The 22,957-nt window shown below is 42.0% G+C and overlaps 2 protein-coding genes across 6 annotated transcripts in view; one reads left to right on the top strand and one right to left on the bottom strand.

The window, feature by feature from the left end:
• Positions 1–1,354: 1,354 nt before the first annotated feature.
• PRSS55 (serine protease 55) lies at positions 1,355–18,325 on the bottom strand. 2 transcript variants are annotated; one of them, XM_007097125.2, is made up of 5 exons: positions 18,183–18,325; positions 13,912–14,104; positions 12,353–12,603; positions 10,811–10,953; positions 1,355–1,704 (listed from the first exon to the last, which is right to left on the bottom strand). In XM_007097125.2, the coding sequence occupies exons 1-5, from the start codon at positions 18,259–18,261 to the stop codon at positions 1,402–1,404; spliced, it is 969 nt and encodes a 322-aa protein (XP_007097187.1). In that variant the 5' UTR covers positions 18,262–18,325; the 3' UTR covers positions 1,355–1,401. The 2 variants fall into 2 exon arrangements, with proteins under 2 accessions (XP_007097187.1, XP_042839485.1); XM_042983551.1 differs by lacking the exon at positions 18,183–18,325 and adding an exon at positions 15,856–16,025.
• Positions 15,703–22,957, top strand: part of LOC102966720 (serine protease 55-like) — a 51,673-nt gene continuing 44,418 nt past the window's right edge. For 2 of the 4 annotated variants that reach the window (XM_042983570.1, XM_042983568.1), the window contains exon 1: positions 18,408–18,507. The gene's annotated coding sequence lies outside the window, so the exon portion shown is untranslated. Of the gene's footprint in view, positions 15,759–16,121; positions 16,257–18,407; positions 18,508–22,957 lie in introns of those variants that run through there. The other 2 variants (XM_042983569.1, XM_042983567.1) reach the window with 2 other exon arrangements.

The raw sequence follows: 22,957 nt of genomic DNA, 5'->3' as shown, positions 1-22,957 counted from the left end.
TGACAGAAGGGTCTACTATCTTTCCCCCTTGCTTTCAGCTTGCTACCAATTTTCACTTCCAGTTTATTCTTGAGTCAAATTAATGATGCTCATCTCACACTAGTCCTTCATTTGCTCTTCTTTCCATGCTTGGAAAAACTTCACTTCTCCCTCAAGCTGTTTCAGTCTCTCTGAGGACACCTCTAGATCCTGCCAGCCTGTGAAGATGCCCCCTCTGCCCAGGTCCTTTCTAGCACTCAATTGGGAGGGGCAGGTGTGGGACTTTTAACTATTTTCCAAGAAGCTTCTTGAGGATGCGGTCCTGCCTTATGCTAAATCTTCCAACATCTGACACTGTGAGCTGTCAATCTAAGACTGAATTACTGAGTGTTGCTATGTGCCTCTTTCCTCTGGCTTTGGTCTCCTTTGGATTCCCTGGGCCACACTAAAGATACAGTGGCAATTTAGGAAATTCAAAACTTTAAATGGAAGGCTGGACCTTTTCCATGATCTACAGCATGGCTGATACTTCTTTAGAAATAGATTATGAGACAAAACACCTCCTAGTTCTATTTTCCCCCACTCTAACCCTGTTCTTCCAGTGGTCCTGAAGCAGCAATTTCTGGCCATATAATTTCTTCACAAGCTCCTGGGAGCCTGAGATTTGGTTGCCTTGGAGGCCAGCCAGCCAGAATGTCCACCATCAAAGGACATGTTCAGTACACAGTCCCCTTTTCCTGTTAATATCACCCTTATTTCTGTGTGGAGTGCCACCTGCACCCACTATCAGTGAACATAGTTCTGAATGGCTGGCCCTTTGCTGGCTCCTGGAATGGACTTGTGACTTGAGCCTCTCATCTTGGAGAGTGCCACTGTTGGCCACAGTAACTGGAATAGTGATGGACCATAGGCTTATAAGTCACAATAATTAGACCATAGACTTTTGCTGGAAGTATGATAAACAGTTTCTCTCTTTCTACTGGGGATGTTAAGTTAGTAGGATGCAAACTGGACATACTGGTTGTCATTATGGCCACCACTTGGAGGCTCTTTCTGATGGCTATAAATAAATAAATAGTCCCTGTCAACATCTGTTGAGCCCCTAGTTTCAGCCATGCCTGAAGCCAAACACCACTCTAGGTATTTTTCTCTTATGTACATCTGTAAATAACTGTTTTTGCCCTTAGATGGTTTGAGATAGATAACTCACCTGCAATGGAAAGAATCCTGACTAATGGGGGGACCCAAAGCCCACTCCCCAAACCAGTGATCCAGCCTGTCTTTCTGGTCCTACTTTCTAATATCACTCTCAATTCCTGGCCCTTAGATCTAATCTCATAGCCAGTCCCTCTGCTGGTAGCACACTTTCACACACTTTCCTTGTAAGGAATAGCATCTGCTTTATTATCAGTAGAAAATGACCTAGAATAGCATATAGGACAGAAGGGAAATCAGGAGCCAGAATCTGGGGCTGCCTGTCTCTGGAAATTCTGCAGTGTGGGACCTCAGTCGTTTCCTATTGGGAGGAGATTGAATTTCCTCAGCATTAAAGGGCCTTCCCTCTATCTCAGTCACATTCTTGATCCAGAGGTTGTAATTTTCTAACAAGGTGTATATTCCTGGAGTGTTCTTCTGTCCACAGCTCCTGCCCCAGCTGATGATGCCTACCTGGTACCAGTTCTTGTCAGATTTTGTGGTGCACACCAGAGGCCCCCCACTGTCACCCTGTGGACAGAGAACACAGTTTAATAGTGAGTACAATTCTTGACTGTTCATTTGATACAGAGCATATCTTGTGAATTGAGAGAATGCACTGGTCTCCCCTGCTCCTGGATGCCAAAGGAAATCTTGCCATTGTTGACCAATGCCCACCCCTTTCCTGGGTCCAAGGGAGCAGCATGCAGCTGTCAAGCTGGCTCTGGGAGTTGCAGGTGTAAATTATAGACAGTGGAGAGGATAACACTGAAGAGGGAGGAGGACAAAGAATTTATGAGAAAAATAATTGCATCCACAATGCAGTGAGAGGGGATGGAAGACAGAGAGAATGCTACACAGATGAAGAAGAAGAGTGAGGCCTTATCAAATCAGAAGCTCCACGAAGGGCTATAAAAGAAAGGAATGAAAATAGGATACAAGAAATATTATTAGAGTTGTGGAAATGAATTGAGTCTCCTTTGATGTACTTCCAGAGCCATGAAGGAGAATGATGTTCCTTTTTAATTCTCTGGTGTGGGTGTCTTCAGGGCACAAGTGAACTAAGCTTTTCTGAATGTGTGACCCCTCTGGTGTGGAATCCCATGGGTCCATGACTCACATGATTATATATAGAGAAAATATATACCAGGTCCCTAACATGTACCACACATATATATGGCTTCCTTTTATCCATTTTGATACATGGAAAATGAGGCTTAAGTGGGAATGAAGGCTTGATCAGGGGTACAGAGTAGCCCAACCAGAGTTGGAACGAGAACTTCCTGATCCCAAAGCACACTTTCTTTCCACCTTTCTACTTGCCTTTCATGGAAGTTGCTGAGTGGCTACAATCATTCAGGAGGCTTTTCTTCAGTGGAGACATAGCTTCCTTTACCAATGTCATAAACAGGTAACTAGAATGAATGGAATCTTATAACAAGCTCTAACAGGTGGAGGTGAAAGATTAATGTTTCCCAGGCATAATAAGTGAGGCACAGAGCTATCCCCTTGACTTTTGTTTCTCATCAACCCCGCTACTCACATGAGGTAGGCATTTTTATGCCCATTTTATAATTCAAAAATTGGTCAGAATTTATCAAAAAGTGATCAATTTTTAACAAATCTTCACTGTGGAAAACTAATTGTCAGGCCTTCAGAATACAAGACCTTATGCTCTATGGAAGAGAGAAAAATGTAAACCAATGGGATAAACTGTGTTTGGACAGAAGTATGAACACAATATAAAAGCAGTACAAAGTGGGGAAGAAATTGATTCTGTTTATGGGAAGGTCTGTCAGGATAGACTTCAAAGCACTTAGTTTGAAGGATGAATAGGAATTTGACAAGAAGACTGTGTGTGGCAATGACTGGAGGGAAGTCAGACAGGAAGTAGAGGGACTAGTTAAGAGGACATGAAAATGATGAAGATCTGAACCATGGATGACTTTGGGGGTATAAATGATGAGGACTAGTTCCAAGGTCATAGGGTGTGGATAACAGAGATAAAGTGCAGAGGAAGATAATGAATAAATGTGTTCAAATGGAGTTTGGGTTGACTGAAGAACACATCCCCAAGCAGAGGGATATACAGAGAATTAACAAAGAGGTCAAGGTTCAAGGATACCCAGTAAATGTGGGTCAAAACCAAAACTGTCCTTTCCGGTACAAAACACTACCTCTAACACTTGTTTGGTTTTTGTGGGTGTGTGTTTTTCTTTGTGCTAGTTTTGTTTCAGTCATTGGGCAAGAACCAGATCAACAGGACTTCCACTCAAATAACTCCTTCCATAAATTTTGTTTTTATAACTTTCTTCATTTATGAAGGGATGAATTTATAAAAAATGTGACTAATATGTTGCCTTGGTTATTTGCTATTTTCTTACACAACATGGAGAGAACAGTCCTTGGGCAAGCAACTCTTTTAAGCCTCAGTTTCCACATTGTTCAAATGGAGATAATACCAACCACTTCCCGTGATTGTTAGCAGATGAAAATTTAGAATCTATAGATCACTTGGCACAGGGTAAATGCTATGTAGTAAGTGCCTTGAAGTGTATTAATATTGTTATTTTACCCTTATGTATTACAAACATTGCTTGTAGATTTAGGAAATAGAGATTGTCTTCACAGACTCCTGGGACCAAGAGGGACATCTATAAATACATGTCCTTTTATGCATAAACTTAATTTCTTTCTTTCTATTGGAAAGAAAAAGCAAAGATTGCTGCTGCATCACTGTCATCTTATTAACAATAGTTAAGTGACTAAGGGGGACTTTCTTCCAAGGACTAAGTCCGATAGCTAGGGACCTGTCTGGTAAGAAACATACGGACCACAGAAGCCTCTCAAGTTCACCACAGTGAGATAATTACACCATGTGATCACTCCTGTCTGTTTTGGGGTAGAACCAGATGACCTGACTTCCAGCATGGCCACATTACCACCTGGACTTCAGGCAAATCACTTAAATTCTAAATCCCTGTTTTCTCATCTGTTAAACAGAGATAGTGAGCACTGCCCAGCCCATGGTACAGGGTAATGGAAAAAATGAAATTATTGAATATGTGTAAAAGAGCTAGGAAGTTATTACACTGCTTTGGATCCATTCAGATAGTGAAGGGAATGATTGATGATTGAAATAAGCATGTTTTGTCATCTGTGAAACAGAGCCTTGATTAAATATTTCTATATATTCCTTTCCAGCTCTGAAAAGTCTGTGATTCTAAAAGTCAAAGATTCTGTGGAGTGAAATAAGACTTCTGTGAAAGTGTCATGCATGATGAGCTCAAGATAACACAGGACAGTGAAACTACTCTGTATGATACTATAATGATGGATGTGTGTCATCATACTTTTCTCCTAACTTAGAGGATGGACAGCACCATAAATGAACCTTAAAAAACGAACTTTGGGTGATAATGAAGTGTCAGTGTAGGTCCATCAGTTGTAACAAATGTACCCTGGTATTGGTGGGGATGTGGGTAGTACAAGAGGTTAAGCATATTGTGGGGACAGGGGGTAAATGGAAAATCCCTATACCTCCCTCTCAATTTGGCCGTGAACCTAAAACTGCTCTAAAAAAATAAAGTAGTTAAAAACAAAAAAGCAGCTCAGGTCTAAATCCAAGTCAGTTTGGCAATCCCATGACCAGACTTCCCAACAGCCCAGCTGATTGCCAGCTCTTTATCTCCTCTCCACCTGCAGACTCTTAGCCTCCTTGAGGACCTCTCAGACGTCCCCTCCACTAGTGCTACCTTACTGATACATAGTCCCTGGCTTCCTTGGAAAGTTCATCTATTTGACAAACATTTGTTGAGCATTTTTCACGTGCCAAGCGCTGCACTAGGCACTGAGAATTTACACACGAATAAGACAACGTTTCTGCTGGAGCCAAGACATATAAGAAAATAGTGCATTTCTTTCTTTTAGTTTTTAAGTTTAACTATTTTAGAGAGAGTGTGAATGGGGCAGAGGGAGAGAGAGAGACTGAGAATCTTAAGCAGGCTCCACATTCAACGTGGAGCCTGATGTGGGGCTTGATCCCACAACCCAGGGATCATGACCTGAGCCTAAATCAAGAGTGATATGCTCAACCAACTGACCCACCAAGGCACCCCTAAAAATTATTTTTGAACTGAACTCTTTATTTTTCATAGTATAATCTTTGTAAGGGTATTACAAATAGGAAAAGTGTTGGGAAGAATAAATAAAAAATTCAGTTGTTTTTAATGATAACATTTAATTAAAATTTTTTAAATGTTTATTTATTTTGAGAGAGAGAGACAGAGCCTGAGTGAGGGAGGAGCAGAGAGAGAGGGAGACACAAAATCCTAAGCAGGCTCCAGGCTCCGAGCTGTCAGCACAGAGGCCAATCCTGGGCTCAAACTCATGAACCATGAGATCATGACCTGAGCCAAAGTCAGAAGCTTAACCTACTGAGCCACCCAGGCACCCCTGTAACATTTGATTTTAATTTGTATTTTAAGTATAGCATGATCTATTGCTATTATTTTGAACAGATTTAAATATTTTCATTATAAAATTATCATTTCCCTGAGTTATGTGATGGCATGTTTTTTTAGAAATTTGCTAAATTTAAAAGTATGATTTTCCTTTTAAAGGCAATTATTTTTAAACCATAGGGGACGGTCTGCCTGGTTTATCTATTTAAGTGATGATAATATTGTAGACTTTCAGAAAAATTTCCTTGACGCATCACTGTCAGCTTATTGTTAGCAATAGAAAGCTATCTGAACAGAGAGCAAGGCTTCTCACTTCACAATTTTAAAAACAAGGCCTAAAATGATAACAGCACACTCATTTATAACACTCTTAGGTAATAGATACTTAATTTTAGAAGCTTTCACTAAAGTATATGTTCATAGGAGAGGTATTATAGCAAAAATCCTAGACTCTAGATGGTAGATCCAGCCATTGAAGCAAAGGGTACCAAAAATGTCCTCAAAAATGACTCTTGATTATTTTAAATTTTGTCATAGTTGGCTTTGGCCATTTGAATGTGGGATAATGTTGAATCAAAGAGATTGAAATAGGAGGTGGGAGTGCCCATGGGTCCTGATTCTTATATTCTTGGGTGAGCAGTGGGAGGGATTCCTGGGGTAAAAGCAAGTCTTTCATGCCTGGCACACACCTCCCTTGGTGATCTTGCTCTGTCCACTTCCCCAGACTCACCTTTTATGAGTTTTGGCTTCTGAAATATTGGAAATTCCCTGAACATATGAGTTGTTTCAAGCCTTTGTGATTTTTCCCACATTCTCTCCAAATGCTCTACCTTTCCAATCTTATCTATTAAATGTTATTTCCCCTTTTCTATTGATATTGGAGTCCTTTTCCTCCTGCTTCACTATGAAATGGTTGCTGTCTGAGTCTGTGGCCTGGCTATGTTTCAAAATCTTTCTGTAACTGCTATTACTGGGAAGCTTTGTCTTCTCTTCATTATTTAATTTTGATATAGTTGTAGAATTATGTGCAGTTGTAAGAAATAATACAAAGAGATCCCATGTTTCCTCCAAAAATAACATTTTTACATGTTTCCTCCAATAATAACATCTTGCAAAAGTATAGTACATTAGCACAACCAGGATTTTGACATTGACACAGGGATCCCTCATGTTGCCCTTTTTGTGCTACATCCACTTCCCTCCAACCTGCAACCCTTTCTTAATCCGTGGCAACCACGAACCTGTTCTCAATTTCTATAATTTTGTCATTTCTGCAATGTTATGTAAATAGAATCATTCAGTGTGGGACCTCTAGGGATTGGCTTGTTTCACACAGTATAAGTCTCGAGAGATCCATCCACATTGTTACATGTACCGATAGTTTCTTTTTGTCATAACTGACTGGTATTACATGGTATTGGTGTATCACAGTTTAACAGTCCACATCTTTAAAGACATTTGTTTTCCATTTTTGGCTATTATGAATGTTATAAACACTCCTGTACAGATTTTTATGCAAATATATGACTTCATTTCTCTGAACTAAGTGCCTAAGAGTGACATTTGCTGTGTTGTGTGGCAGGAGTGCATCCGGTTTTTTTTTTAAAGAAATTGCCAAACTGTTTTCCAGAGTGGTTGGACGATTTTAAATTCCCACCATCACTGTATGAGTGATCCAGTTCCTCTGCATTTTTGTCAGCACTTGAGGGTGTCACTGTTTTTTATTTTGGCCATTCTGAGAGGTATGTAGTGATATCTCATTGTAGTTTTAATTTGCATTTGCTTAGTGGCTAATGATATTAAACCTCTTTTCATGTTCTTATTTGCCACCTATATATCCTGTTTAGTGAAATGTCTGTTCATGTCTTTTGCCCACTTTCTAATTGGATTTTTTTTTCCTACTGTTTGAGAGTTTGAGAGTTCTCTATATATTCTAGGTAATTCCTTTGCTGTGTATTATCTCCCAATCTGTAGTTTTGTTTCCATCCTCTTGTAAGAGCAATCCAACCAGTCATAAGGGTTGACTAGCTTCAAGTTAACATACTCCTTACTTGCTGACCTAAGTCCCTTGATGTGTAGCAGAAATAATTTACTTTCTTTGAGATTTGCAGACCATGGATCTTGAGGAGTTAAAGGACTAGAACTTTCCCAGGCCACAGAGGCCAGCAATTCTGTTTGAAGTCTACTTGGCTTTCTGATTAGCTAATAGGTTTTTTAGCATTTTTTGTTTTGTTGTTGTTGTTGTTGTTGTTGTTGTTGTTGTTTTAGGTCCTGCAAATGATTGTTTTTTGGTTTTCTTTAGGTCACACAAATGATTTTACTAACCTCCCTTTGTGCATCTGTAGACCTGGTCCTCTTTTGCAGAAAGAATGGAGTACTCCTGTACATCACAAAAAAAGAACCAGACCCCCTTGCACAACCTCCAAGCACTGAGATAACATCTATAGCTGGCATCATTGAGTCTGCACATGATCAAGAAACGTTGCCAGCCACTGCACTCCCTTTGCTGATTAACTACCCTCAAACTCTTCAAAAATCCCTGGGCCAGGTAGAAACCTTAGACTTGGCTTTTGGTCAAGAGTCCACCTTCCCCCTGGGTTGCTGGATAAAGCTCAAATTTCTTCCCAATCAAAAACTCGTCTCTTGAGTTATGGCCTTTCAAGTGACAGGGCAGCTGAACTTGGATTTGGTAAAACTCTTAATAGGGTCTTTCACAGAGAAAAAATATTTAATTTTGATGAGGTCCAGTTTATCAGTTTTTCCTTTTATGAATTGTTTTTGAAGTCACTCTATGTCTTAAAGATTTCCTGTGTTATATTTCTAAAAATGTTTATACTTTTACTATAAAACTATAGTTTTAGTGCATAATACACTTTGAGTTACATTTTAATTGAACTTATTCTAGGAATTAATGGTTCTCAATTTTAAAAAGATTTTTTACTCAGACTTTTGGCTTTATTTTTCTTTATTTCTTTATTTTCCTTATCCCAGGTTTATCAATAGATTAAATCCAACTCTCTATTCTAGTGATGACAGATCCTGCCTTGAGTATTAGGTTATAACACTCTGGTTCTCATTTAAATATTCAGTTTTAACAGGGCTCTTTGAGATTGGGAGCAGAGGAAGGGAAATAGCAACTCTTTGCCATTGGATTGGAGTGGAAGCCCAGCAGACCAGCGATCACAGCCAGGGGAGGAGCAGGAGTGTCCAGTTATACCTGGGTGGCACACCTGGGTGTGGTGGAAGCTCAAGTTCCTCAGGTGGCCTCCACTGACATCAAGAGAGGAAGAGGGTGGTTTGTTACTACTAGATGATAGTTAAAGCTAAGCCCCACTTAGCTTCCTCTGTAACCACCGTGGAGGGCAGGGGAAGGGAGGAAGTCGAGGTTGTCCACTTGACCTTGGTTGATGGGGTAGAGGGGCTATCAGTTTTTTTCCTGTTTTTTTTTTTTTGTTGTTGGTGTTGTTGTTGGAATACAATGTTTAATATTTATTGTCAAAAATGTTTCTGCCTTGCTAGGTTGCTTGTCTCCTGGTCCAAAGAGAGGGAAGTCTTTCTTGTTTTGTTAGTTTCATCTGTGATCATTGGTATTCTGGGTTGCAGGTTTGTCTAGCATCCAGTGTGGGATATATAAGAGGCAAAAAGAAAACCCAAGGAACACACTGTTGTGTCATTCCTTAAGCATTGGGATATCTAGTCAGTCCATCTCTACCTTTTAGTCTTTATTTTTGTTTTACAATATAATGTCCAGTACTTTTAGCTGTACTAAGTGGGAGAGATTGGGGTAAATGTGTCTACTCCATCTTGTCTGGAACCACAAGTTCCAATTCTTTTTGTTTGTTTGTTTGTTTGTTTGTTTGTTTGTTTTAAAATGTTTTAAATTGTCCAGAATGTGAAGAAAACACAAGGTTAATGTGACATGGATTTTGTCCCTCCTTTTGGTCCTCACAGTATTCACTACATGGGAGACTCCTAAACTCGGCATCATCGGGGCACCTGAGTGGTTCAGTCAGTTAAGCATCTGACTCCAGATTTCAGCTCCAGTCATGATCTCATTCGTGAGTTTGAGCCCTGTATCGGGCTCTGTGCTGACAGTGTGGAGCCTACTTGGGATTTTGTCTCCCTCTCTGTCTGCCCCTCCCCCATTTGCTCTCTCTCTCTCAAAGTAAATAAATAATCATTTAAAAAATAAAAAATAAACTCAGCATCATTGCTGCTGGAGGCCATTCTTTCTTACCTCAGAGCCCCTTCTCCATTCTCTTCTCCCTTGATTTCTTCAACCCTATCCAAGCAACTCCCTCCTAAGGCCCTATCTCAGAGCCTACCAGGGTTAAACAATAATAGATAATTCTGTAGATAAATACTCTCCCCTTCCATGAGACAGCTTTTCATTACTCCATAGAATATTTAACATCTGCATTCATAGTTTTACACCAGTGACCAGATCCATTGCCTAGCAAATTAGTAGGAGTAAGTGGGCTCATCAAGGTGATTATGAAGAAAGCATCTCCCAAGACAAAGAGAGCATCCTTAAGCTTTAAAGACAAAACCCATCATTCATCCTTAGAGCCATAAAAAACTAATTTCTGAGTTTTTCTCTATTTTTTCTAGCATCAATCAAAAATATTTTTCTTTTTACATTGTTGTGTTCATTTTATTAAAGCTAAGTCATCAGCTTTTAGTTCATTGACACCCACATGTATCATCCTAAATATTATACGTTTACTCAACTTCCTTCCCAGGAGATTATGGGTTCCTTTAGGTGAGAAACTATATCTCATTTATGGATAGATTCCCCAGGGCTTAATGTGCACAACAGTAGTTGCTAAATTAATGAAAATACAATAGTTCCTTATATGAATCTCAAATTCTGTTTTTTAAGAAGTCCAAGAAATGGAAAAATCTTGGAGTCCTATTTATGTAGTATATCTGTAGAAGAGCAGAAATATTTATGCAGTGTGCTGCGTACTGAATCATGGGCATGCACTAATATTCCAAAGACCTGGCAAAAAGTACTCCACAGTCCATGCCCGCATTGCCCTGGCTGAGCCCTGATTCCTACACATTGTCCAGACTCTTATTGTCTATTCTCAGTGAGGAAAGGATACCCCTGCATTGGCAGTCCTGAGATGACAGGACCCTATAGGATGAGGGTGGGGTTACCTCCTAATTACCTGGCAAGCATCAAAGCTCTCATTCTCATATCCAGCACACAGCATATTCTTGGTAAGTCTCGGAAATGCCTTTGAACATTTCTTCCAATCCACTATGATCATTGGCACTTTCATCAGATCAGTTTTCATAGAGTTTTTGTCATCTAGCCCACAGAGAAGGCACATTAGAAAACTCATTAGACAGCATCTCAGTGCTGATAATGCAACTAGATCACCCTGTGCCTCCCCGTGTCCCACCAGCCACTTGTCCACCTTCCACCACATCCTCCATTCTCCACTTCCTTCCAGTAATCCCATGCAGTTCACTCACTCTGCCACCCCAGGCTTTTCTAAACAATTCTCTATCTACTTGAATTATTCCTCTTATTCAACATCATATTCCTGCTTCTAAGCAGGCTTCCTGCTTGACTGCAACCAGCCTTACAGACTTGACTTCTTGGAAATGGCTATTGATCATTTTTTAGCATAATCTTGCCTCTTCAGCATGTGTACCTATTGCTACTTTTTTAATATGTGAGTATGGCACTTCCCCAACACAGGGCTGCTGAAAGTGGGTTTGCACTCCCAGTGAAAACGCTTTCAAGTCCTCCAGATGAGGGGTAGGTTGGTTAAGATTCTTTATAGGGGATTTGCCAAGGCCCTCTTTGGACTGCCAGCTTTCAGGAATTTGTCTGGACGTCTATCTCATTAACCCAGACCACACAGATTTCCAAATTATTCTCCTTATTGACTAGTTTTAATCTTAAAGGTACTCATCTGCAACCTCCTCACTTCTAACTCTCCAGTAGTGCCCAGAGCCCAGAAACAGTGCTACTCTAATTGTTCTATAGTTACCAAACTCCTGAAATACTTACCATCTTCCAGACCCCAGCTGGTTGCAAAGCTCCTTATGGACCTAGAGTCTTGTTCAGGCCTGAGACTATGCTGTACTGTTCTCATACCTTCCCTTACCTATTTTCTTTGGGGATAATCCAATGAGGCTTTCATAATCCCTTTCTACCCTGGTACAGTTTCTCCTATTTTGGCCAGGTAACAATGTAACAAGTAACAACAGATTCATTTCTAAGAATGGTTGGGCAACACTCCAGGACCATCAAAAGTCTGGGCCAGGGCAGGCATCTTAAATGCCCATAGGAACCAGGTGAGAAACATCAATGTGTGAATCAAGGGAGATGTGAGTGAATAAAAAGTGTAGGGGCCCCTGGCAAACCGGAGAGTTTAAATTCAGTTAAACAAACAAACAAGGCTGCTCTGTGCTGGCTGAATATGACCACACCCAGGGTTTGGCTTGGACCTAACATCTCAGCTTGAGGCTTTGAGGAGATGCTTCCTTGGCACTAGGAAGAGCTGATATTTGGCATCTATGAACCTCAGGTATGCAGGGATTTGCTCCAATCCAAGTCCTTGTCTCCTCCCTCCTTCCTTGGCCCTCTCTCCTTTCATGCTCCTGCCCATATCTTTTGATTTACTGTCCCCTCCTCAGATGCCAACGATATGGCTTTTCCCCCAGAAACTCTCAAGAAATGCTGAGCAGTCACGTACCAGTGTTGGTCTGACCCCATCCTGCCACCCAGCATTTGTGCCACATGGAGGGGCTGAGCTTCCTGGGCAGGCAGATGGGCCCTTTCAAACCGCTGAAAGTGATGGGCAAGGCCAACAGCAGCAAGGCGATGTCATTGTCCATGTTGGCTCTTTGAAAGTCCTTGTGAAGAATTATGCTGGTAACCCTCTTTATTTCCAAGGATGGGCTTCTTAAGTCATTTGTTCCCAACACAACACTCAAGTCCATTGGACTGGTGGCACAGAACCAGACAGGGGGAGGTGGGAGGAGAAGAGAAGTCACAAGGTACAAAGAATTTGCTATGCCCAAACAACCTAATCCCATATGGCTCTAGGGGTCACTAGGACTTGTCCTCTTGGGGCTGTTGTTCAGAAGATGTGAGAATTTGAAAAAGGTAGAGGGAAGTGAAACAGCAAGGGTGGCAGACCACAGCCACATTGCTGCTCCAGCACAGTCCTAGAGATATGAATGAGATACTCCTGCCTAATGCTACAGACAAAGTTCTTAGCTCTGGAGACTCCAAAGATACAGAAAAGGCCACTTGGCATAGATCAAACATGCTTCAGATAGGTAAGGTGTTATTACATTGATTTGTCTACCAGCAACTTAACAGACCCAGCACAGAATTTAATCTAGACCTACCATTGATTAAGCAGAAAGAATATTCAATAATAATTAAGGACTTCCCTCCAAGCAGAATGGCCAGAAACTTCCCAATAGCCAACCTTAAGTATATTATGGAAGCATATGCAACAAGTTTCCTTGGTTATGCCATGGTGAAACTTTCCCCTGTTTTTTATTAACTTTTAAAAGTCAATCTTCCTGTGTATCTTCAAACTTTCTTGGGGTAGTGTAGCAGATATAGCAGAAAGCATAAGCTCTGGAGCCAGAATTCAAATCCTATTTCTGTTTACTCTATGTGTATCTTCGGTGAGTCACTTAGCCTTATTGGATTTGTTTCCCTCTCTGTAAAATAGTGTTGTTCATTCTACCTGCCTCAGAGGGCTGTTGTAAGATTGAATGAGTTAAAATGGGGTTATTCATCTACCTTCTTCAGGGTTGGTGTCTGAATGAATAAGTTAATGCAGGTAGTTTCTTAGCAAGTAACAGAATCATGATTACACTAGATTTACAGCCAGTCTCCTGGAGTGCAGAGAAAACCCCACAAGGCGCAAGTAAATAGGGTGTCAGCCCAGGATCTCAGACTTCCAGAATTAGGAGGATTTCTTCCTAGAAGGACTTAAATGTCCTAGAAGAGGTGAATGAACCAAGCCTTTTGATTCCACCAAACCACAAATTTTCCTGAAAAGGACAGTGTGTGACCTCAGGGAAACCATAGTTATTAGTCCTAGGTGACCATGAGGAGGGCACAGCAGATGCCAGCCTCAGGTTCACTGTCTTATCTTCCATGGGTGGTAGTCACTCCTGTCTGATTCAGGACTGACCAGGTCTAGGATTTCCTTCAGAAATTGAGTCTTGTTGAGTGTGGGTGTGTCCTGGGGGTGAACATTGTCAGAAGCAATGGGCTCTTGATACTCACGATAGCTCTTCATAAAATAAGCAGTGAGCAGCAGTGACAATCCACCACTCGTTGATGATTGCGCCACCACAGAAATGTTCGTTTCTTGCCTGAATACTCACCTGCCATGGGAACTCACCCACCTCAGCCTCCATCCCCCCTATGATTCTGGAATACTGAGTTCCTTCCTCAAAAATGGGCCTTTTACCACATTCTGGTTGAATGAAAGAGACAAAAAGGGAAAAGATGCAACATTTGGTCAGTTTCCATAGAGGCTTATAAGTAGCTATCACTATACCCATTCTAGAGATGAGGAAACTGAGGCTGGCCCTGTGAAGCATCTCTAGGAAGATGAGTAAGCCAACAGATGGTTTATTTTGTTAAACAGAGTCTGGAACTTGGGTCAGAAGTGTTGGCTTTGTCCCCTCTTACAGCATTGTGATCTCAGGCAAGTCAACTCACTGAGCTTATTTCTGCTCTAGTCCAAGAGAAATCAGAGTAAAATACTTGGCCCAGAGCCATCCCTGGAGTGGTAGGCAGAATAATGCCCTCCCCGCCACCATTGATGTCCATGTCTTAATGGACCACACCCTGGAACTTGTGACTATGTTACCTTCCAGGGCAAAGGGGATTTGGGAGATGGAATTAAAGTTGCTAATCTGCTGACCTTAAAATAAGGTGGTTATTTATGGATAATGGTAGGGGGCCCAATGAAGTTACAAGGGTCCTTAACATGGTGGAAGGAAGCAAGAGAGAGATGTGACTGTGGAAGAAAAGCATGCAGAGATGCAACGTTGTTGGCTTTGAAGATGGAGGGTCCACAAGCCAAGGAATACAGATGACCTCTAGAAGCTGAAGCAACAAAAATCTCCCCTAAAGCCTCAGATTAGGAACAAAGTCCTGGTGACAGCTTGATCTTCACCTGGTGAGAACTGTGCTGGAGTTCTATCCTACAGAACTGTAAGATGAAACATGCATGTTGTTTAAACCACTAGGTTTGTGGTGGTTTGTTTCAGCAGCCACAGGAAACATACATGCAGGAAACCAGAAAGGTGGCCCAGAAAGGGCTGGGACCTACTGCAAGCCCTGAGCTGTGGTAGGTTAGAACATTTGTGTTCCAGGCAAAGCAGCTCCATGCCCCAGCAAGCTGAGAGCAAAGGCTGTGACTGCTTGTGCAGAGAAGAGAATTCACCTCTGGAGAGAATATGTGTCCAGCTCCTTGCCCCAGGAGGAGGAGATACTCCATTTATATTTGTTGACTTGAAGTTCCACCTTGTGTTCTGGAACAAGGAATGAGTTTGACTCTAAGGAGCCTAAGCTCTCCTCTTGTCTCTTTCTCGATGCCACTTTCCCAAATTTTCACTCAATGAACATTTTGAGGATTTTGTAGTGTAGGTTGGAGTGACCTGTAGTGGTCTGTTTTGTTTTGTTTTGTTTTTAAAAAAAAAGCTAGAGTGAAAATTTAGCAATATGTGTCAAGAAACTTCAGCTGTCAGGAATCTATTAAGGCTCTTTGCAGAACTTTGTTTTTTAATTTTTTGTTACATTTATTTATTTTTGAGAGACAGAGTGTGAGTAGGGGAGGGGTAGAGAGAAGGAGACAAGAATCCAAAGCAGTCTCCAGGCTCTGAGCAAGCTGTCAGCACAGAGCCCAATGCAGGACTCAAATCCACAAACTGTGAGATTATGACCCGAGCCGAAGTCAGACACTCAACTGACTGAGCCACCCAGGCACCCCTCTTTGTGGAACTTTTGAATCTGTACTTCCTCTTTTATTTGCTAAACACACATAGAGTGCTTACCATATGTCACACACAGTAACACTCTACAAAGACCAATTTACTTAATTTTCATAACAATACTATAAGGTAGGTACTATTATTACCATCCTCATTTTACGGTTGAGACAGCTGAGGGACAGAGAGTTTAATTTGCCCAATGTGACACAGTTAATCATGGCCATACCCAGTTTTGAACCTAGAGAGTCTGCCTTCAGGCTTGGTTCTGTTAGCACTACTCAGTGCCATTCTTTGGAGTATTCTTCTCTCCTATGGTTGCATGGCTCACTTTGTTCAGGCCTTTGTTCAAGAATCACTTCTTTGGACAGGTCTTCCCAGCCCCTCCTGTCCTGGCCCTTCTTTATCTCCTACCCTGCATTATGTTCCTTCATTGCTTTATCATTGTGTTAAGTCAGACATTATTCATCCCTCTTTGCCTGATTATGACATCAGAACATAAGAAGCATCTAGGGAAGGAGACATGGAGGCCTTGTTGCTAGTGGAACTACAGCTGGCAGGCAGGAGACACTCAGCAATGGTGAATGATCCTCTAACTCAGTGGCTGCACTGCTAGGAACTTAACCTAAGGTAAGAATCTGGAATGCAGAAGTATGAAGATGTTCACTACAGTGATCTCTATAATGGCAAGAGATTGAAGACATCCTCAAGGTCATGACTAAGTAGGGCATATCCATTCAGCCATGAAAATTATGCTTATGAAGAGCTTTAAATGATGTGAGTCATGAGACAATGTTACGGGGGAAAGTCAGGATAAAAAAATCATATACAAACTTATGGTTTCAATCATGTGAACAAGCTGGCCTTATGCATGTAGGAAGAAATGTGTCACAGTACTAAGACTGACTATGAACTTCAGGTTTGATTGAATGATGGATGACTGCTATGGGTGCCAATTGTGTGACATCTCTGAAAAGCAGAATATGGCATTTGCTAAGAGGTAGACCCTGGGCTCCCACAGCCCAAGATCCAAATGGTGACTCTGTTGTTTACTGATTGAATGATTTGTAGGCAACTTAAAAACATTGCTTATACTCCCTTTCTTCATTCCTAAAGTGGACCTACCCTATAAAACAGATACACAGGGGTCCCTGGTGGCTCAGTCGGTTAAGCATCTGACTCAGTTTCAGCTCAGGCAATGACTTCACAGTTTGTGAGTTTGAGCCCCATGTGGGGCTTTGTGCTTACAGTGTGGAGTCTTGGGATTCTTTCTCTCTCTCCCTCTTTCTGCCCCTCCCTTGCTTGTACTGTCTCTGTCTCTCTCAAAATAAATAAACTAAAAAAAAAAAAAAAAAACAACCCAGATGCACAGATTAAATGAGATAATGGGTGTTAAAGTGCCCAACACAGTGATTGGCATAGAGTAAATCCTCAAGCCACATTAGCTGTCAGAATTTCTCCTATCTTCTTGTACCAAAGTCTCCACAAGGCTGGCAGCTGGGCTCCATTCTCCATCTTTGTCCTGAGAACAACCAATATCACCAGTGTAGAATCGTGTGGACTTGTAGATTAATACCAGAGCACAAAACCCCTAAGCTGTGATGGAGACAGTGGTGAAATGGGTGAGAATCAGCTGCAACTGAACACACTGGCAGAAGGGTGCATTCTGTTGATTCTCTCCCAACACCATGCACCATCCCCCAATCATATTTCAGTCAACCCCAGGCTAGAACGAGGGAGGCCAGGTGAATAGGCTGTGTTCATTTCATGGGGTAGTGTGCAGAGAGGGAAATGTAAGCCTTGGAGTCAGATGGGTGCAAATCCCAGCTCTTTCACTTCCCCACTGTGTGACTTGGGACAAATCTTCAACCTTTGTAAGGCTCAGAGTTCCTAGCACATGCATGGGGATGAGAGTGGAGACCCCACTGTGGGGGTGTGTAAATTAAACATGGAGAATTATGTGACCCATAAAGGCAGCTAAGTAACCCTTCCTTCCAACCTCAGCCACCCTTGGAGAGAAAACCCATGAGGGAGCTGCCTACTGATAACAGAAGACCCTGGCCTCCTGCCCGCCTGCCCTCCTGCACACATGTGAGTGTGCCTAGCTATGCTTCTGCTCTGCATCTGCAGTTCATGGGAGCTCTGTAATACTCCCAACCCCCACACTCTTCTTCCTCTGATTTAGAGGTCTGATGTTCAGCTCATTCTGGGCATTTGCTTCTAGGTACTCCATTACTCATTCAGGGATAAATTCTAGGATTTCAAAACTGAAACTTAAGGTCAGACAGGTTGAACTTTGGGCTGAGGAAGAGAAGAGAAGAAAGGGAAGTATTTTCAGGAAGGGTTTGTGGGAAAACCTGAAGGAACTGCTGTTGTGCTCTTTTGGGCCAACCTCTTAGTGGCCAATTAGCTAATCAATGAACTCGCTAACCAGATCTGTACCTCAGCCCTTAATGCTCACCATTGACTGGATGAAAGTGATGTGAGCAGGGCCATCGTCATGCCCAGCCCCACCTGGGAGAGCTACTCTGACCACTGGGAGAGGGGTCCACATACCGAGATGTACGCCCTTGGCTTGGGACATGAGCAGCAGAATTGATAACAGAAGCATGGCCCTTGACTTTGATGTTGGCATAGGAGGTGATGGAGGCCAGGGCTGAGGGAAATGATGCTGACAGATCCTCCCTTATTATAGCCAGTCCCTGGCTGGTGATGTCACAATGGGCTGTGAGTTTGAGAACTCAGTCAGGTCATGCAGCCTTCTCCTCCTGCCATTTTGTTTTCAAGGTGGTTGCACAGAAGGACCTCATCCTTGAAGCCTTCTTGTCTAAGCTTCCCTTCCTGCTGATCTGGGCAGGACCTGTCCCTCACTGAGTCCTTGGTAGGCACCTTGCTTTTGTCTCTGTCACTCCCACCCTTTTTAAAGGCTCAAATGCCTATTCCACAAAGCTCGTCATGTAAAGGGTTCTCTGTGAATCTGTGTATAAGACATCAGCAAGGGGTTGCCAGGCTGGATCTATAGATTGGGCAGAAGTTCCAGGAGGCCAAGAGGCCTCTCCCAGCACTAATGCTCTACCCAGTACATTTGCCCTTAAGGTTTTCTGCTCAGGCCTCTGATCTGAAGCTGCAGGTGTGACCCTCCCATGCTGGGTTCAGAGGCTCTGGCGTCCCCTCATGCCCAACCCAGCCGGTGACAATCCTTGCTCCCACCACTTTCTGGGTTGATTATGCATGGCCTCCAAATCTCCAGATATGCCCCTGTCCATTTCTAAAGATGGAAAGGTCAGATCTGAGGTGTAAATTCCTGGTCCATGGCTTCTCCTTATGTCAACACCTCAGTCATGGGATTTAGACCTTACTATTTTCCCCCTGAACTTTCAGCACACTTATTTGGGACTTTACCTAACCATCCTCAGTACTGCCTTTCTGGCCACTGGCCAGGCCCAGTGTTAGGAAGTGAATCTCACTAATTTCAGTTCCCAAAGTGACCACAGGTCATTTTCCAGACCACGATGTCTACTCTGTCTAGCCTGCTCCCTTGGTGTTCTTACTTCCAAAAAAAGGAATGATAGGGTCCACCAGTAAAGTTATAAAGCCCAAAATAAGATCATGTGACTTGGGTGGTGGCCCCTCTTTACTATACCAAGAATGTGGCTCCAGCTACTTCCTGAGGGGAGAAATTCCAGGACAAGTCACTCACTCCTCCTCTTGTCCTACCCTTGCAGGTAGCTGCTCCTCAGCATCTAGGTGTCCTTTCTGAGGGTGGGGCCAGGGCCTGTTTTGTGGCCATGGGATGGTGCATTCCCCATCTGTTCTTTATGATAATCTGCCTCTTCAAACAGAGGAGGCCTGATGAAGGGCTAACTTTTTTTTTTTTTCTTTTACTTGCATATGGGTAAAGGTACCAAAGCATACCGGGTCACTGGGCCCTACTCACTGGGAAGCTCCTGCTTTCCCTCTGCTCTTTCTTTAGACTCAGCTTTCTTCCTCCCCTGGCCCTGCTACTCACACCGCTACTGAATGCTGGTGGTTTTCCCCTTTGCTCAGGTTCTGGGGATGTGGATGTAGAGGGGAGGAACCTGGACCCTTACTGCTAATCTCTACTTGTGGGGAGGCAAGGATGATGGGCACATCCCCTAAACTGCTGCTCATCTTCTACAAAAATATCTGGACACAAGCACAGCTCACCTCTAGGAAGATCCATTTCCTTCTGTGTCTATATCTTTCCTGTTAATATGACTTGGGCCCTGTTTCTTGTGAAATACTCATTCACTGCCCAGCATTTTTTCTCTTTTGTCAAGCCTTTTCACTATAACAGGAGATTACAAAATGCCTGAACTGATGGAGGGGAACAGGTGGGGACAGAGCCACTGTACACAGCCACATCTCCAGTGGGTACCATTCCTATAGACTACAATTGAAATACCTCCCCCTGAATTAGGCAAAGCACTGCCAGGTATCTAGCTGTGGAGTTGCAGCCTTTGCACTTTCCTTGTTTACAGTCTTAATGGAATTCCAACCCTCTCCTTTCTCCTTTCTCCCTTTTTAGTTTAGTCCCTGCGGCTATTTCCAATTTATTACGTTCTCTCCAGCTGCTTTTGGGGAGGGGTGCTTTTCCTGTGTTCTCCCCCTGGTCTCCATCCTCTCTCCACCCGCAGAAGCACCTCCCTTCCCGCAGCTTCTCACTCCCCAAGTTCACTTGTCAGCGCTGCGCATACCTGGTGAATTCTGTGGTTCAGGTTGTGCAGATTGTTGTGTTAATCCTCCAATCCTCCAATAGGTGTGCAGGATGGTTTAGTGTTGGTCTGGCTGTATTACATGGATGCGAGACACACAAAAAACTTCCATGCTGTTCCGCCATCTTGGCTTCTTCTGGTAGGTGTCCTTTTCTTAATGCCATCTAGGAACTCATCTGCTGCTTCTTGGTCAGCAGAAGCTGCTCTCCTGTTATCTTGACATTTTTTAATCTAAACCTCTTTTTAAAATTATCAAACTATCCTTTGTTGGCATTAAATTCACCAGTTTAGATCCTTTGCCTTCCTTTTGCTTTGTTGTTATATAATGACATTGCTTTTCCTGAAATCATATTAGAGGCTAGAGGCATGCCTTTCTTATAGTAATCTTGCACCCATATGAAAGCTGCATTTTTAATATGAGATAAAAAGATACTTTGCAAAAATTTCAAGGTTTTTGCACCTGCTGGCATAGCTGCAGTGATGTCTTCATGGATTTCCTTTTCTTTTTGTTACAAACGTCCTTATGCTGGATTCATTTATCTTGGAAATGGCGGGCAACCACAGCTGCACATGTCAGCGTATGATACATTTGAAAGAAACTTTTTCTTGTAATGTCATGACTTTTTTTCTGCTTCTTGGGATCACTATCAGTATCACTAGTAACACTTCATATGGGTGTATAGTGTTACTCAAGGTTTATAGTATTGCACTAAACATAATGAAAAATACACAAGAACCATGAGAGATCACTTTTTACTGCAATATACAATTTACTGGAAAGACAACAGCTTGGCATCACAGCATTTTAAGTGGATACTCCCAACAGTGGAGCTCACTGCAATAGCAATGGGAGATGGTTATGAAATTATTACAGTAGTACAGTATACAGTAGGGTTAATTTTATGCAGTTATGATTTAATACTGCATTTTTATGTTTACTTATTATTTCTTATTTGACTGTGAATTGTTCCATGTATGGTCTATAATTTTTGTGTGCCTATGCTTTGACAAATTTTAACCTTTTTAAAGAAATATGTGTGTATTTTATAGCAGTAAATGAGAAAATAATCTAGTATATACATATATTTTGTGCATTTGTGGCACACCAAAATTTTAAATTTTTTTGATATTTCTAGGCTATGCAATTTGTCTGTTTTCCCAAATTTTTGCAAATCTCCAAAAATTTTTCCACAGAATTTATTGGAAAAAATATGTGTAAGTGGACTTGTGCAGTTAAAAATCCATGTTATTCAAGGCCTACATGTGCCCTAGACTGAGTGACTTAATCAACAGATATTTATATCTCATAGTTCTGGAAGTTGGAAATCCAAACTCAGGGTGCCAGTATGGTTGGTTCTTAGGGCTCTCTTCATGGTTTTCAAACAGCTGCCTTTTCAGTGGGTCCTCACATGGCAAGTGAGAGATCTCTCCCTGTCTCTTATAAGGACACTAATCCAATTCACGAGGACTCCACCCTCATGACCTAATTATCTTTCAAAGGCCCACTTCCAAATCCTGTCACATTGGAGTTAGGTCTCAACAAATGAATTTGGAGGGGGATACACACATGCAGTCCACAACTGCATTGTAATGCATCCCAAAGATACTTGCTGTGATGATGCAGTAGTGTTCTGGAGTCCAGTTTACAAGTTAATCACCAACTTTGCATTTTTGGTCAGGGGAAGATCATGATCATTGTCCTAGGTATACAGTCTCTGAGGTCATCTTTACATCTAACCCTCTTGGATTCTGAGTGAGGTACCTGGCGTTGTGGAAGGATAAGGCACTGGCTGGTTCTGATGGCTTCCTGCATGTCAAGGTTTTGCATTTCCCATCACATTTAATCTGGAGAACAACTCTGTAAACTAGACCAAGTTATCTCCTTTCCTCATTTCACAGTGAAGAAAGCAACCTAGGACAAGTTAAGGAACCAGACCAGATCACAAGTTACTGGATCTAGGGGTTAATTTTATGTGTTAACTTGATTGGATCATGGAGTGCCCAGATATTTAGTTAAACATTATTTCTGAGTGTGTCTGTGAGGGTGTTTTCAGATGAGATTAGCATTTGAATTTGTCCATAGAATAAAGAAGATGGCCCTTCCCAATGTGGGCAGACATTTTCCAATCACTTGAAGGCCTGAATAGAACAAAAAGGTGGAAGAGGGGAAATTTTTCTCTCTGCTTGATTATGTGAGCTGTGACATCAGCCTTCGGCCCTCTGACTTACACAATTAACCCTCTGGATCTCAGGCTTTTAGAGTTGGAGTAGAACTTACATCACCATTTTTCTTGTTTCTCAGGCATTTGGACTTGGACTAGAACTACACCATTGGCCTTCTGGCTCTCTGGCTTCATACTACATCAATGGCTTTCTTGGGTCTCCAGTTTGCAGATGGCAGATAATGGGACTTCTTAGCCTACATAATTGCATGAGCCAATTCCTTATAATAATAAATCATTACATGTTTGATATATAATAGCCTATTGGTTCTGTTTACCTGAATAATGCTGACTAATTACTCTAAATATGCCAGGATCCAAACCCAGTTCTTCCCAGCTCCAAGTCCATTACTACTCCACATTGTGCTTTTAG

The sequence above is a fragment of the Panthera tigris genome, chromosome B1 (genome assembly GCF_018350195.1).
Source record: "Panthera tigris isolate Pti1 chromosome B1, P.tigris_Pti1_mat1.1, whole genome shotgun sequence".
NCBI lineage: Eukaryota > Metazoa > Chordata > Mammalia > Carnivora > Felidae > Panthera > Panthera tigris.
This window is presented reverse-complemented; position numbering and strand designations above follow the sequence as displayed.